A 13,287-nucleotide genomic window follows, 5' to 3' on the forward strand; every position below is an offset into this window, starting at 1 on the left:
ATATTGAAATTTGAAACTTCCACATCATTGCATTCTGTTTTTATTCACAATTTGTACAGTGTCCCAACTTTTTTGGAATCGGGTTTGTACTGTTTTAATGTACTTTTGATTAAATAAATGAGTAATGTGACGCGTGGCCCAAGCTCTCATCAGCATCGCCCTGGAAACGACGGGTCACAGCTGCAGCCCATCAGGAGCGGGCTTTATAAGCAGCGTCGACGAACACAGAGGTGAGAGATGTCTCCAAAAGACTCAGCTAACAATTCTCTGTGTTTCCCCTCTAGACAGCAGCGTGTGACCGCCAGCCCACTAAGGACATGGACCCACACAGCACTGCGCACCGAAGGAGGAAGAGAAGGCTGAGCACTGAGCACCGGAAGTCCCTCACGTTGGCTATTTTTCCCTACACCACCTCAATAAAAATCCACCCTTTGGGGAACTTACCTTGATCCTCGTGTCGTGTGCTTCTTCACCCCATCACACTGTTGGAGAATGCGGGCATTACAGTGAAGAAGTCACCTACCAGGATCCCACTACATCACTATCACCGTTCACTTGGTTTATTGACGGACATTTTTTTTCCGGGCTTGTTTTCTCACGTCCTCTTACTGTTTCCTCAGGTGGCTCTCCTCCCCCAACGATGGAGGATCTGTTAAAGCACCTCACCGAGGTGAGCATCCGCCAGCAACAGATTATGGAGCACATGGCCTCCCGACAAGGGGAAACGGAACGAGAGCTCGCCGCCCTCCGCATGGCGGCCGCCCCGCGAACTCCGCTACCTGACCCCCGAGCCCAGGCTACCCAACTCATCCCAAAAATGACGGCGCATGATGAAGTCGAGACATTCCTTCAGATGTTCGAGGCGATCGCCGTCCGGGAGGCGTGGCCCAGGGACGAGTGGGCGCAGATCGTGGTGCCGTTGCTGACTGGAGAAGCACAACGGGTGTACTTCCTGCTTACCCCCGAGTGGAGCGGCTCTTACGATGAATTGAAGAAGGAAATCTTGGGGCGGGTTGGACTGTCGCCCATTAGTGCCGCCTAACTATTTCACGACTGGTCCTACAACCCACGACGGCCCGCCCGTGCGCAAGTGACCGACCTCTCACGCCTCGCCCAACATTGGCTACTGGCCGGGGGTCCCACCGCTCCACGCGGAAACCTCAAAGCGTGCCCCATTGGTGGAAGTGAAGATAATTGGCCGGCCGGTCCTCACCCTCCTAGATTCAGGCAGCGCGGTCACCCTTGTCCGGCCAACTGTCCTTCCTCCACGGCCGGAACCCAAAGCCAGAATGCCCATCACCTGTGTCCACGGAGACACTAAAGAAGTAGCGGCATGGCGTGTCACCATCGCGGCGCCCCATGGCGCCTGGCTGGTGGAAATCGGGATCGTCAAGGATTTGCCTGTACCGGTCCTCCTCGGCAGGGATTGGCCGGGGTTCGACCGCCTGTTCGCCTCCGCGACCCAGCCTGTCAGCCCCGCCGGGAACCGCCCCCCACACCGTACAACCACGAAGCCCCGACGGCGTCCCGTGCTGCTGGCCTCGAACAGCCCCAGAGAGGGTGAGTCTTCACATCATAACCCTAACCTCTATTATGACCTCTTCCAGCAGGTAACTGGGGCTGGGGCCTTTGCCCGAGAGCAGCACGAGGATGACCACCTCAAACACTGCTGGGCCCAAGTGAGGGTTGCCGACGGGAAGGACCTCCACCCGGCACCCCACCCAACACCTCACTTCGTGGTCAGAAACGGCCTGCTGTACTGTGTTGCCCATCGTCATGGTTCCAAAGCCCGACGGCACCTTCCGCTTTTGCAACGACTTCCACCGCCTGAATGAAGTCTCGGATTTTGACGGCTACCCAATGTCGCAGGTGGACGAACTCTTGGATCGCCTAGGAAGGGCCCGGTATATCTCAACTCTTGACCTCATCAAGGGCTACTGGCAGGTCCCCCTAACGGAGCAGGCCAAGCCGAAGACGGCGTTCTCGACCCCTAGTGGCCACTGGCAATACCGGGTCCTACCCTTCGGCCTGCATGGGGCTCCTGCCACCTTCCAGCGGTTTATGGACATCTTCCTGCGGCCCCACCAGGCCTATGCCGTCGCCTACCTAGATAATGTGGTCATACACTCTGAGACTTGGGAGGACCACCTGGAGCGGCTGCGGAAGGTGCTGTTGGAACTCCGCCGGGCTGGGCTGACGCCAACCCCTGTAAGTGTCACTTGGCCCTCACCGATGATGATGAAAGTGAAGACACCTGAGTGCAATTAACAGGTGTGCAATTACCGTGATGAAAGGACAAGGCTTTGTGGGAAATGTAGTGCCTGCGGTGAGGTGCCCATGGGGAAGTGAGACCACTAGTGGACACCCAGGGAAACACAGACCAGACACCATGACATTACCCCCTCCTCTACGGAGCAGCTACCAGATGCTCCACCCGAGCACAAGAACAAACCAAGGAACACAGAGACCAGGAGGGAGGTGGACCGGCAGAGGGCCAGGGGGAGGGATGGAGGGCCAGGCAACAGAGGGAAACAGAGACAGGAAGTGCAAAAAACAAAAACAAGGAGACCAGGAGGGAGGTGGACTGGCGGAGGACCAGGGGGAGGGACGGAGGGCCAGGTAATAGAGGGAAACAGAGACAGGAACTGCCAAAAACAAAAATGAAACAACAACAAGGAAACAAGGAGGGAGGAGGACTGGCGGAGGACAAGGTGGAGGGACGGAGGGCCAGGTCCACAGAAGGAAACAGAAAGAAGACAAAAAAAAAAACTCAAGACCAGGAGGGAAAAGAAAGTTCGGGGCCCAGGGCCGAGCCAACAGGGCCAGTATCCCGGGTGGATCAGGTGAAACTAGAGCCGTGGGGTCGAGACAGAAGCCCACCAGGGTGGCGCAGAAGACGACCACATCCGTGCGGTCGAGACAGAAGCCCACCAGGGCAGCGCAGAAGACCACCACAGCCATGCGATTGAGACTGAAGCCCACCAGGGCGGCGCAGAAGACCACCACAGCCATGCGGTCGAGACCGAAGCCCACCAGGGCAGCGCAGAAGACCAACACATCCATGCGATTGAGACCGAAGCCCACCAGGGCGGCGCAGAAGACCACCACAGCCATGCGGTCGAGACAGAAGCCCACCAGGGTGGTGCAGAAGACCACCACATCAGTGCGGTCGAGACAGAAGCCCACTAGGGCGGCGCAGAAGACCACCACAGCCGTGCGGTCAAGACAGAAGCACACTAGGGCGGCGCAGAAGACCGCCACAGCCATGCGGTCGAGACCGAAGACCACCTGGGCGGCGCTGAAGACCACCACAGTCGTGCAGTCGAGACAGAAGCCCACCAGGGGGGCGCAGAAGACCACCACAGCCGTGCAGTCGGGATAGGAGCCCATCAGGGCAGCGCTGAAGACCACCACAGTGGGATCAATGACACAGGAGAGCAAGTCTGGTTAGGCAAGTCTGAAACAGAGAACATGAACCGGTTAAGGGTGGCCTCCGTGGCCACGACAAGATAAGTCGAGCACTCAGAGAGTTCGGCTGAGACGTGACGAGGCTCTGGAAGTTGCGCAGAGACAAGGAGAGGCTCTGGTAGTTCAGCAGAAACGTGGAGAGGCTCTGGTAGTTCAGCAGAGACGTGGAGAGGCTCTGGTAGTTCAGCAGAGACGTGGAGAAGCTCTGGTAGTTCAGCAGAGACGTGGAGAGACTCTGGTAGTTCAGCAGAGACGTGGAGAGACTCTGGTAGTTCAGCAGAGACGTGGAGACACTCTGGTAGATCCGTAGTGTCTTGACTGGTTTCAGGAAGATCAATGGTGACTTGACTCTGCTCATGAAGATCATTGGTGACTTGACTTTGCTCATGAAGATCATTGGTGACCTGACTTTGCTCATGAAGATCATTGGTGACTTGTCTTTGTTATTAAGATTAATGGTGACTTGCATTTGCTCATGAAGATCAATGGTGACTTGCCGTTGCCCATGAAGATAGTCTGTGACTTGACTTTGCCCATGAAGAACATTGGTGACTTGACTTTGCCCATGAAGAACACTGGTGACTTGACTTTGCCCATGAAGATCATTGGTGACTTGACTTTAATCATGAAGATCAATGGTGACTTGCCTTTGCTCATGAAGATAGTTGGTGACTTGACTTTGCCCATGAAGAACACTGGTGACTTGACTTTGCCCATGAAGAACACTGGTGACTTGACTAGACTCCTGAGGTCTAACTGTGGTAGTGCTTAACTCATGAGTGTTAATGGTGACTTGACCCGACTCTGGAGTGTTAACGGTGACTTGACCCGACTCTGGAGTGTTAACGGTCACCTGACCCGACTCTGTAGGGTCAATGGGAACCCGACTCGACTCTGGATGGTCAACGGAAACCTGACTCGACTCTGGAGGGTCACCTGTGGCTGTCATCTTGTGCAGAGGCGCTGGACCGGCGGCCATCTTGTGCAGTGGCGCTGGGCTGGCGGCCATATTGTGCAGTGGTGCTGGGCTGGAGGTCCACCTGTCTGTAGACCCTGGTCTAGAGTCGGCCATCCTACTGGGAGAGACAGGTGTGGCTGGGGTATCCCACTGAGACCGGTGTTGTAGGTACAGTATGACCCGCCAAAAATCAAAGGCCTCCAGCTCTTTCATTTCTCTAGCTGGCAAGGGGTTGTCTTAACAGATGTTAAAAAAGTCCTTCAAGGCCGCAACATATATCCCAGCCCCACCGCCAAGGTCCAGAACTCTTGTGCCACACCACCCACCTCATTCCCCCTTTGACGGAGGGTGGTTAATTTACTGAATCTTCTCCTCCGCTCCTCCATGCTGGCTGGGGAACGGAGACAAAATCCCACACCACTGGATCTGATCGGATGGAGTCCTTCTGTAACGATCGGGACACAGGAGACGAGAGATCCAAGAGCAGTGAGTGTTTATTGGGTAATCCAGAAATCTGAATCAAAAACAAGCAGGGGGTCATAACCAAAAATCTGTCCAGAACAAACAAACAGGAAACAAGAAAATAGAGGGAACACGAGGAAACCAGGGGTCTCATTTATAAAACTATGCGTAGGATCTTTACTAAAAGTTTACGTGCGCCCAAAAGCCAAAAATGGCGTACGCCAAAAAATATTCCGATTTATAAAACCGTGCGTACGCACACCTGTAAGCAATGTTCCCTTTATAAATCACAGATCACCCGCAGATGTGCGTACGTGAACCAGCCTCATATCCCGCCCTGTACACGCCCATTTTTAACCATAAATAGTCAATGCAAATCACCTCATGATTGCTGATCAGCATGTAAATGAGAGTGGAATCCCATATATACCTGGAAAACTGGCATGCGACCCGCCAATTAATTAATCCAAGAAAGTGAAAACGTGCATTTCTGTTAGCCTAATTTTAATAATGGCGACAGGTGAGAAAAGAGGAAAAAAACGTAATTTCTCAGATACTGAGATTGAAACACTTGTAGGGGAGGTGGAGGCTCGGAAAACTGTGTTATTTGGTGGCCACAGCAGTGGGGTCACTAATAAAAAGAAGCAGTGCGAGTGGCAAAGTATTGCTTCTGCCGTCAATTGTGTCAGTGGGACAGAACGGACAGTTGCAGAATTAAAGAAAAAATGGTCCGACCTGAAGGTATACAAATTTTTTTTTTACCAACATATTACATTTGTGTTTTATTAGGCTATATACCTATATAAATAGCAATATTGATTTTCAAAAAGTTTTATTTACATGTGCTTACAGTATGCAAAATATGTGAAATAAAGATTCTCATTCATTCAAGGTGGAGGCAAAGAGAAAACTGTCCTCCCACCGCCAGAGCGTGGCTGCAACTGGTGGGGGCCCATGTACAGCTGATCTCACATCAGTGGACAGCAAAATCGCGGCTATAATTGGGGAGGTCAGCGTGTGTGGTATTGTGTCGGAAAAGGAGGGAGACACTGACGTGACTGAAACCACAGAGGAGCAAGGTTAAACCGATTTTTAATCATTAACGCTGTACATTTGAGTGTGTGGGGTGATAAATGGATAAATGTTGCCAATTGTTTGTCCTCCAGTCCTTCCGGAGTCTGAAGCTGTAAATGAACAGGAGGTTCAGGGTGAGGGGTTCTCAGATGCAGATGCACAGCGTCCGGCTCAAAGCAGTGCCCCTTCTGCGTCTGGCACGTCCAAAAGTGGTCGGGTACTCACTGACGCAGTCCTGCAGTTACAGCGAGAGACAATAAACGCTGTCAACAGGGTTGCAGATGAGCTACGGCAGATGAGAGAAGTGATGCAAGAAATTGCACAATCATTAAAAGATGCAGTTAAAACATGAACCTTGAGTTTTGTCTTTCTTTACAAACGCCGCATGACATCCTCACGGATTCTTGCACCTCGTTGATATCCCTCTTGTCGGCCAGGGGGCTGTGGCTCGGGGTCGTAATGCTGGGGTAGAGGGAGATCAGGAGGGAGAGGAATACCGTTTCTCAGTGCTATATTGTGCAAAACACCACACGCCCTGACAATCTTGCACACTTTTGCTGGATGGTATAAAAGTCTGCCACCCGAGGCATCCAGAGCACGCCATCTGCATTTCAGGATGCCGATGGCACGCTCCACAACTGCGCGGGCACGAGAGTGGACCTCGTTATAATGAGTTTCCTCTGCGCTCTGCGGGTTTAAAAATGGGGTGAGGAGCCAGCGTCTCAGGGGGTAGCCACTGTCGCCTGCAGGTTATAATTATATTAAAAACAAAATTGTTACAGTTTCTACTTTTTAATATTGTTAAACTCACCAAGAAGCCAGCCATCACGTACTGCGCCTGCATTTAGTCTGTTCCCTACACTGCTATGTGTCAAGATAAAGGAATCATGTGTTGAACCAGGCCAGCGTGCCACAATGTTTGTGAGGGTCATGTTGGAGTCACATATGATTTGCACATTAATAGAATGCACATGCTTTCTATTAACATAAGCAAATTCATTTTCAGATGGTGCCCTTATAGCAACATGAGTGCAGTCAATTGCGCCGATTACATTTGGGAAACCAGACATTGCTGCAAATTGCGTTTTAATTTCGGCCTGTTCTCGCACAGTGTAGGGGAACCTGATGTATCGACTAACCATATTAAGTATACCATTTAAAACGACAGATATTATGGCACTCAGGGACGGCTGTGATATACCAGACCTATAGGGTGAGATGATAGATTCCAATAGAATTATTTCATATACAAAAAGGTCTTAGAGACAAATTTGAGGATTACTTATTGTTTTTTTATATTATTAATTTACCTGTCTGCCAATTCCCGCTGGAAACAGCCGGTTGCCAAGAACCCCAGAGTGGTGAGGACTTGTATTTGGACTGGGATGGCATGGTTCCGGCGTGTTGCCCTCTCTAATACTGGACCCAATTCAGCACATAGATCCAAGAGCACAGCTCTAGGGAATCTAAATCGGCTTATTAGCCAGTCATCATCATGGGCCAGGAAATCATTATGGTCCCTGAAAACTCGTTCTCTCCTTATTCTGCCATTAGCGTAATCCTCCAACAGTGCCAGGAGTGCCATCATGAAGCATTACATACCCGGGTCACCGGAGAATTTATATGTTTCTAGCAAATAGACTGATCGTTAACACCTTGACAAAATCACTTAATTAATTTGTGGGCGAAAATTTAAGACGAAAATGTTATAGTGAACACATGCTTCTTGACGGTTTTGTAATGAACACCGTAATAGTTAGGACCGATGATGAGTAGCGATTGTGCTTCATGACTGTATTTGCAGACTTTGACATTTTATGATATAGGCTATGTACATTAAGGAAAATATTTCCTTTTTACACTGTGTTCTGCAGTTCTCTAATAAAAGGGTATTTCATGCTATTCTGTAGGCTATCACATGTATCGCGCCATGTCCTCCTGTGCTCCCGTTGTGGACAATGTGACTGTAAGGCAGCGCTGATTATTATTTTATTTTACTTTTAATACATTTTGAATTACGTTTGGATTTTACTAGATGTATATAGCCTAAAACAATCGGCACAAATAACACTGTTGGATTTAATCTTCATGATAATGTGGATATAACGTATGAAATGGAGTGAAAATTAAATGTCATTCATTCTTATAATCGTTCTTCTCACATTTATTTTCTACAATCTAACTTCAGTTCACGACCTCACCATCGGTGTCGCCAATTCCCTTTGTCTCCAGAATGTGCGTACGCACGGCTCAAAGTTTGCTTAAAGGTGCGCACATTCTCCCGTCAAGTTTGTTTTTTATAGATCACAACCTTTGCGTGGGAACTGGCGTACGTACGTTTCCAGCCCCGTTTTGTGCGTACGCACGCTTTATAAATGAGGCCCCAGGTGATGGAAAATAAGGACTCCATGAAACAGACAGAAAACAGACCGGTTTAAATAGACAGGATGATGATGATGAAAGTGAAGACACCTGAGTGCAATTAACAGGTGTGCAATTACAGTGATGAAAGGACAAGGCTTTGTGGGAAATGTAGTGCCTGCGGTGAGGTGCCTATGGGGAAGTGAGACCACTAGTGGACACCCAGGGAAACACAGACCAGACACCGTGACAAGCCATCAAGCCTTAGACAGTGTTCTAGGTTATTAAATGCAGAGTTTTTAGGTCCTATAATTAACACCTCTGTTTTTTTCAGAATTTAGCAGTAAGAAATTACTCGTCATCCAGTTTTTTATATTGACTATGCTTTCAATTAGTTTTTAAATTGGTGTGTTTCACAGGGCCGCAAAGAAATATAGAGCTGAGTATCATCAGCATAACAGTGAAAGCTAACACCATGTTTCCTGATGATATCTCCCACGGGTAACATATAAAGCGTAAAGAGTAGCGGCCCTAGTACTGAGCTTTGAGGTACTCCATACTGCACTTATGATCGATATGATACCTCTTCATTCACTGCTACGAATTGATGGCGGTCATATAAGTACGATTTAAACCATGCTAATGCACTTCCATTAATGCCAACAAAGTGTTCAAGTCTATGCAAAAGAATGTTGTGGTCAGTTGTGTCAAACACAGCACTAAGATCCAATAGAACTAATAGAGAGATACACCAGATACACTGCCCACCAGGGCAGCGCAGAAGACCACCACAGCCATGCGGTCAAGACTGAAGCCCACCAGGGCGGCGCAGAAGACCACCACAGCCATGCGGTCGAGACCGAAGCCCACCAGGGCAGCGCAGAAGACCACCACATCCGTATGGTCGAGACAGAAGCCCACCAGGGCAGCGCAGAAGACCACCACATCCGTGCGGTCGAGACCGAAGACCACCAGGGCGGCGCAGAAGACCACCACATCCGTGTGGTCGAGACAGAAGCCCACCAGGGCAGCACAGAAGACCACCACAGCCGTGCGGTCGGGATAGGAGCCCACCAGGGCAGCGCCGAAGACCACCACAGTTGGATCGATGACACAGGAGACGTGGAGAGACTCTGGTAGTTCAGCAGAGACGTGGAGAGACTCTGGTAGTTCAGCAGAGACAGGATGATGATGATGAAAGTGAAGACACCTGAGTGCAATTAACAGGTGTGCAATTACTGTGTTGAAGGGACAAGGCTTTGTGGGAAATGTAGTGCCTGCGGTGAGGTGCCTATGGGGAAGTGAGACCACTAGTGGACACCCAGGGAAACACAGACCAGACACCGTGACAAGCCATCAAGTCTTAGACAGTGTTCTATTACATGCAGAGTTTTTAGGTTCTATAATTAACACCTGTGTTTTTTTTTCAGAATTTAGCAGTAAGAAATTACTCGTCATCCAGTTTTTTGTATCGGCTATGCTTTCCATTAGTTTTTTAAATTGGTGTGTTTCACAGGGCCACAAAGAAATATAGAGCTGAGTATCATCAGCATAACAGTGAAAGCTAACACCATGTTTCCTGATGATATCTCCCAAGGGTAACATATAAAGCGTGAAGAGTAGCGGCCCTAGTACTGAGCCTTGAGGTACTCCATACTGCACTTATGATCGATATGATACCTCTTCATTCACTGCTACGAATTGATGGCGGTCATATAAGTACGATTTAAACCATGCTAATGCACTTCCATTAATGCCAACAAAGTGTTCAAGTCTATGCAAAAGAATTTTGTGGTCAATTGTGTCAAACACAGCACTAAGATCCAATAGAACTAATAGAGAGATACAACCACGATCAGATGATAAGAGCAGGTCATTTGTAACTCTAAGGAGAGCAGTGTCAGTACTATGATACGGTCTAAATCCTGACTGGAAATCCTCACAGATACCATTTTTCTCTAAGAAGGAATATAATTGTGAGGATACTACCTTTTCTAGTATCTTGGACAGAAAAGGGAGATTCGTGATCGGTCTATAATTAACTTGTTCTTTGGGGTCAAGTTGTGGTTTTTTGATGAGAGGCTTAATTACAGCCAGTTTGAAGGTTTTGGGGACATATCCTAATGGCAATGAGGAATTGATAATAGTCAGAAGAGGATCTATGACTTCTGTAAGCACCTCTTTTAGGAGCTTAGATGGTATAGGGTCTAAGATACATGTTGTTGGTTTAGATGATTTAACAAGTTTATACATTTCTTCCTCTCCTATAGTAGAGAATGAGTGGAACTGTTCCTCAGGGGGTCTATAGTGCACTGTCTGATGCGATACTGTATCTGACGGCTGAATGGTTACAATGTTATCTCTAATAGTATCGATTTTAGAAGTAAAGTAGTTCATAAAGTCATTACTGCTGTGATGTTGGGAAATGTCAACACTTGTTGTTTTTTTTTTCGTTAATTTAGCCACTGTATTGAATAAATACCTGGGGTTATGTTTGTTTTCTTTTAAAAGAGAAGAAAAGTAATCGGATCTAGCAGTTTTTAATGCTTTTCTGTAGGATAGGTTACTTTTTCCCACCAAGCAATACGAAATACCTCTAGTTTTTTTTTTCCTCCAGCTGTGCTCCATTTTCTGGGCTGCTCTCTTTAGGGTGCGAGTATGCTCATTATACCATGGTGTCATACTGGTTTCCTTAACCTTCCTTAACCATAAGGAGCAACTGTATTTAAAATGCTAGAAAAGAGAGAGCCCATAGTTTTTGTTACAGTACATCATTAAGATGTTCTGAGGTTTTGGATATGCTAAGGAATTCGGATACATCAGGAAGATAACTTAAAAAGCAGTCTTTTGTGGTAGAAGTGATGGTTCTACCATACTTGTAACAAGAAGTAGAATTTACAATTTTGGCTATATTTTTGCACAAAACTAAATAATGATCTGAGATATCACCTCTTGGTTGCATAATTTCAACACTATCAACATCAATTCCATGTGACAGTATTAAATCTAGAGTATGATTTCGACAATGAGTAGGTCCTGAAACGTGTTGTCTAAACCCAATTGAGTTCAGAATGTCTATAAATGCTGATCCCAGTGCATCTTTTTCAATATCAACATGGATATTAAAATCACCCACTATTTAAACTTTATCTGCAGCCAGAACTAACTTGGATGTAAAATCAGCAAACTCTTTAATAAAGTCTGTAAGGTGCCTTGGTGGCCTGTGTACAGTAGCCAATACAAACATCACAGGGGATTTATCATTAACATTTGTTTCTCTGGATAATATTATATGAAGCACCATTACTTCAAATGAGTTATACTTGAAGCCTGCCCTCTGAGAAATCCTGAAAACATTGTTATAAATTGAAGCAACACCTCCCCCTTTGCCTTTTAGACGCGGCTTGTGTTTATAACAGAAATCTTGGGGGTGGACTCATTTTAAATTATGTAATCATCAGGTTTTAGCCAGATTTCTGTCAAACAGAGCACATCTAGATTATGATCAGTGATCATATTATTTACAAAAAGTGTTTTCGTAGAAAGGGATCTGATATTCAATAAGCCAAGCTTTATCATTTGTTTATCCGTATTGCATCTGTTTTTTTTTGTTGTTTTTTTTGAACCTCAATTAAATTGTTACTCTTAACTTGGTTTGGACGTTTTTTGTATTTTCTAATCAGGAACTAGTTCTAGTTACCACGGTGTCGGGTTCAGCACTCATACACTATTCATGGCCATATCACATCTCTCCTGCCCATCTTCAGGCTTAGACCAAACCAGACTCTTTTTGAGTTACTTTTGTGGCCTCTCTGTTTCTGTCAACCAAATGTCAGTAATGAGTTTGTAGGCTATTTATTTTAAGACATCTCGAAATCGGAAACGGTGTGTCCTTCCTGCAAACTCCTAGATGTGATTCAGGAAACAAAGAAGCAGCTGCACTGTACGGTAAGTGTGCAGTATTTCATCAGAATTTGCATACAAGTCTTTCGTTTGGTTTGTGCCATGGAAAACAAGCATTGTAATCCTATGTAACTTAATGACAATGGCTTTCAGATTTGGCTTAACTGTTGTGGTGTTTGGTGTATTAATGTAAATATTAAACAATGTGAAATGCAATAGGATAAAAAGTTAATTCACTGTTTTTGTGGAATTAAGGATGTTTCAGTGAGAGGGTACAGTTAAGTAAGTTTATTTTATCTAAACATCTTCCAATGAGAATATTTTCATATCACAAAACCCAAATATACAGTATAATTACTGTTTAAAGATGACAAAAACAATTTAAAAATAAGTAAAAACTGTTGGTTTGTCTGCAAACAATCCATTATTGTTTTGATTGAACAAAATGGGTTAGCTTTAAGTGTACAGAGGGGAATGTGTAGTTAATAATAATAACATATTTCTCTCTCTCTCTCTCTCTCTCTCTCTCTCTCTCTCTCTCTCTCTCTCTCTCTCTCTCTCTCTGTCTCTCTCTCTCTTTCCCTAATTTCCAACATTCAACATGTTTATTTAAAGGTAATCTATCAGTTGTAGATGTACTTGTCTATTTCGATGATTATACTGCTTATGCAAATTAATTAATTGTTAATTCAATTCTTCATGTATCTGCTAATTACTGATGGGTTAGGCTAATAAACATAATTTAATTCATGAAGGCAAATTACTTTTGGATTTTTGGCTGATTGAAATAGAATAAAACAACAGAGTATTATAAAGACAGTACTGTTACATGTAAATTTTTTTTTTTTTTTTTTACTTTTATTTTTGCTTTTCCATGTTCAAAAGATTCATATACCCAGAGGATAAATCAAATTCATAAAAATGAAGCGTAGCAAGCATCGAGCCTCCAAGGATGATGGCAAAGTTCAAGGTCAAATATTCTATTAATTGTGTGAAAAATATTTAATTATTGTGAATTATTCAACATATTTATTATAGCATAATTTATATGAATTATTATA

The 13,287-nt window shown here is 45.9% G+C and overlaps 1 protein-coding gene across 1 annotated transcript in view; it reads left to right on the forward strand.

Annotated features, from left to right (window-relative positions):
* The first annotated feature begins 1,860 nt into the window (after positions 1 to 1,860).
* The window catches only part of LOC132113337 (otoferlin-like), a 51,835-nt gene continuing 40,408 nt past the window's right edge, over positions 1,861 to 13,287 (forward strand). The window contains exon 1 of the mRNA XM_059521134.1: positions 1,861 to 2,260. Within this exon, the coding sequence (XP_059377117.1) occupies positions 1,861 to 2,260 (400 nt within the window). The remainder of the gene's footprint in view (positions 2,261 to 13,287) is intronic.

Source organism: Carassius carassius, chromosome 32, assembly GCF_963082965.1.
Source record: "Carassius carassius chromosome 32, fCarCar2.1, whole genome shotgun sequence".
Taxonomy (NCBI): domain Eukaryota; kingdom Metazoa; phylum Chordata; class Actinopteri; order Cypriniformes; family Cyprinidae; genus Carassius; species Carassius carassius.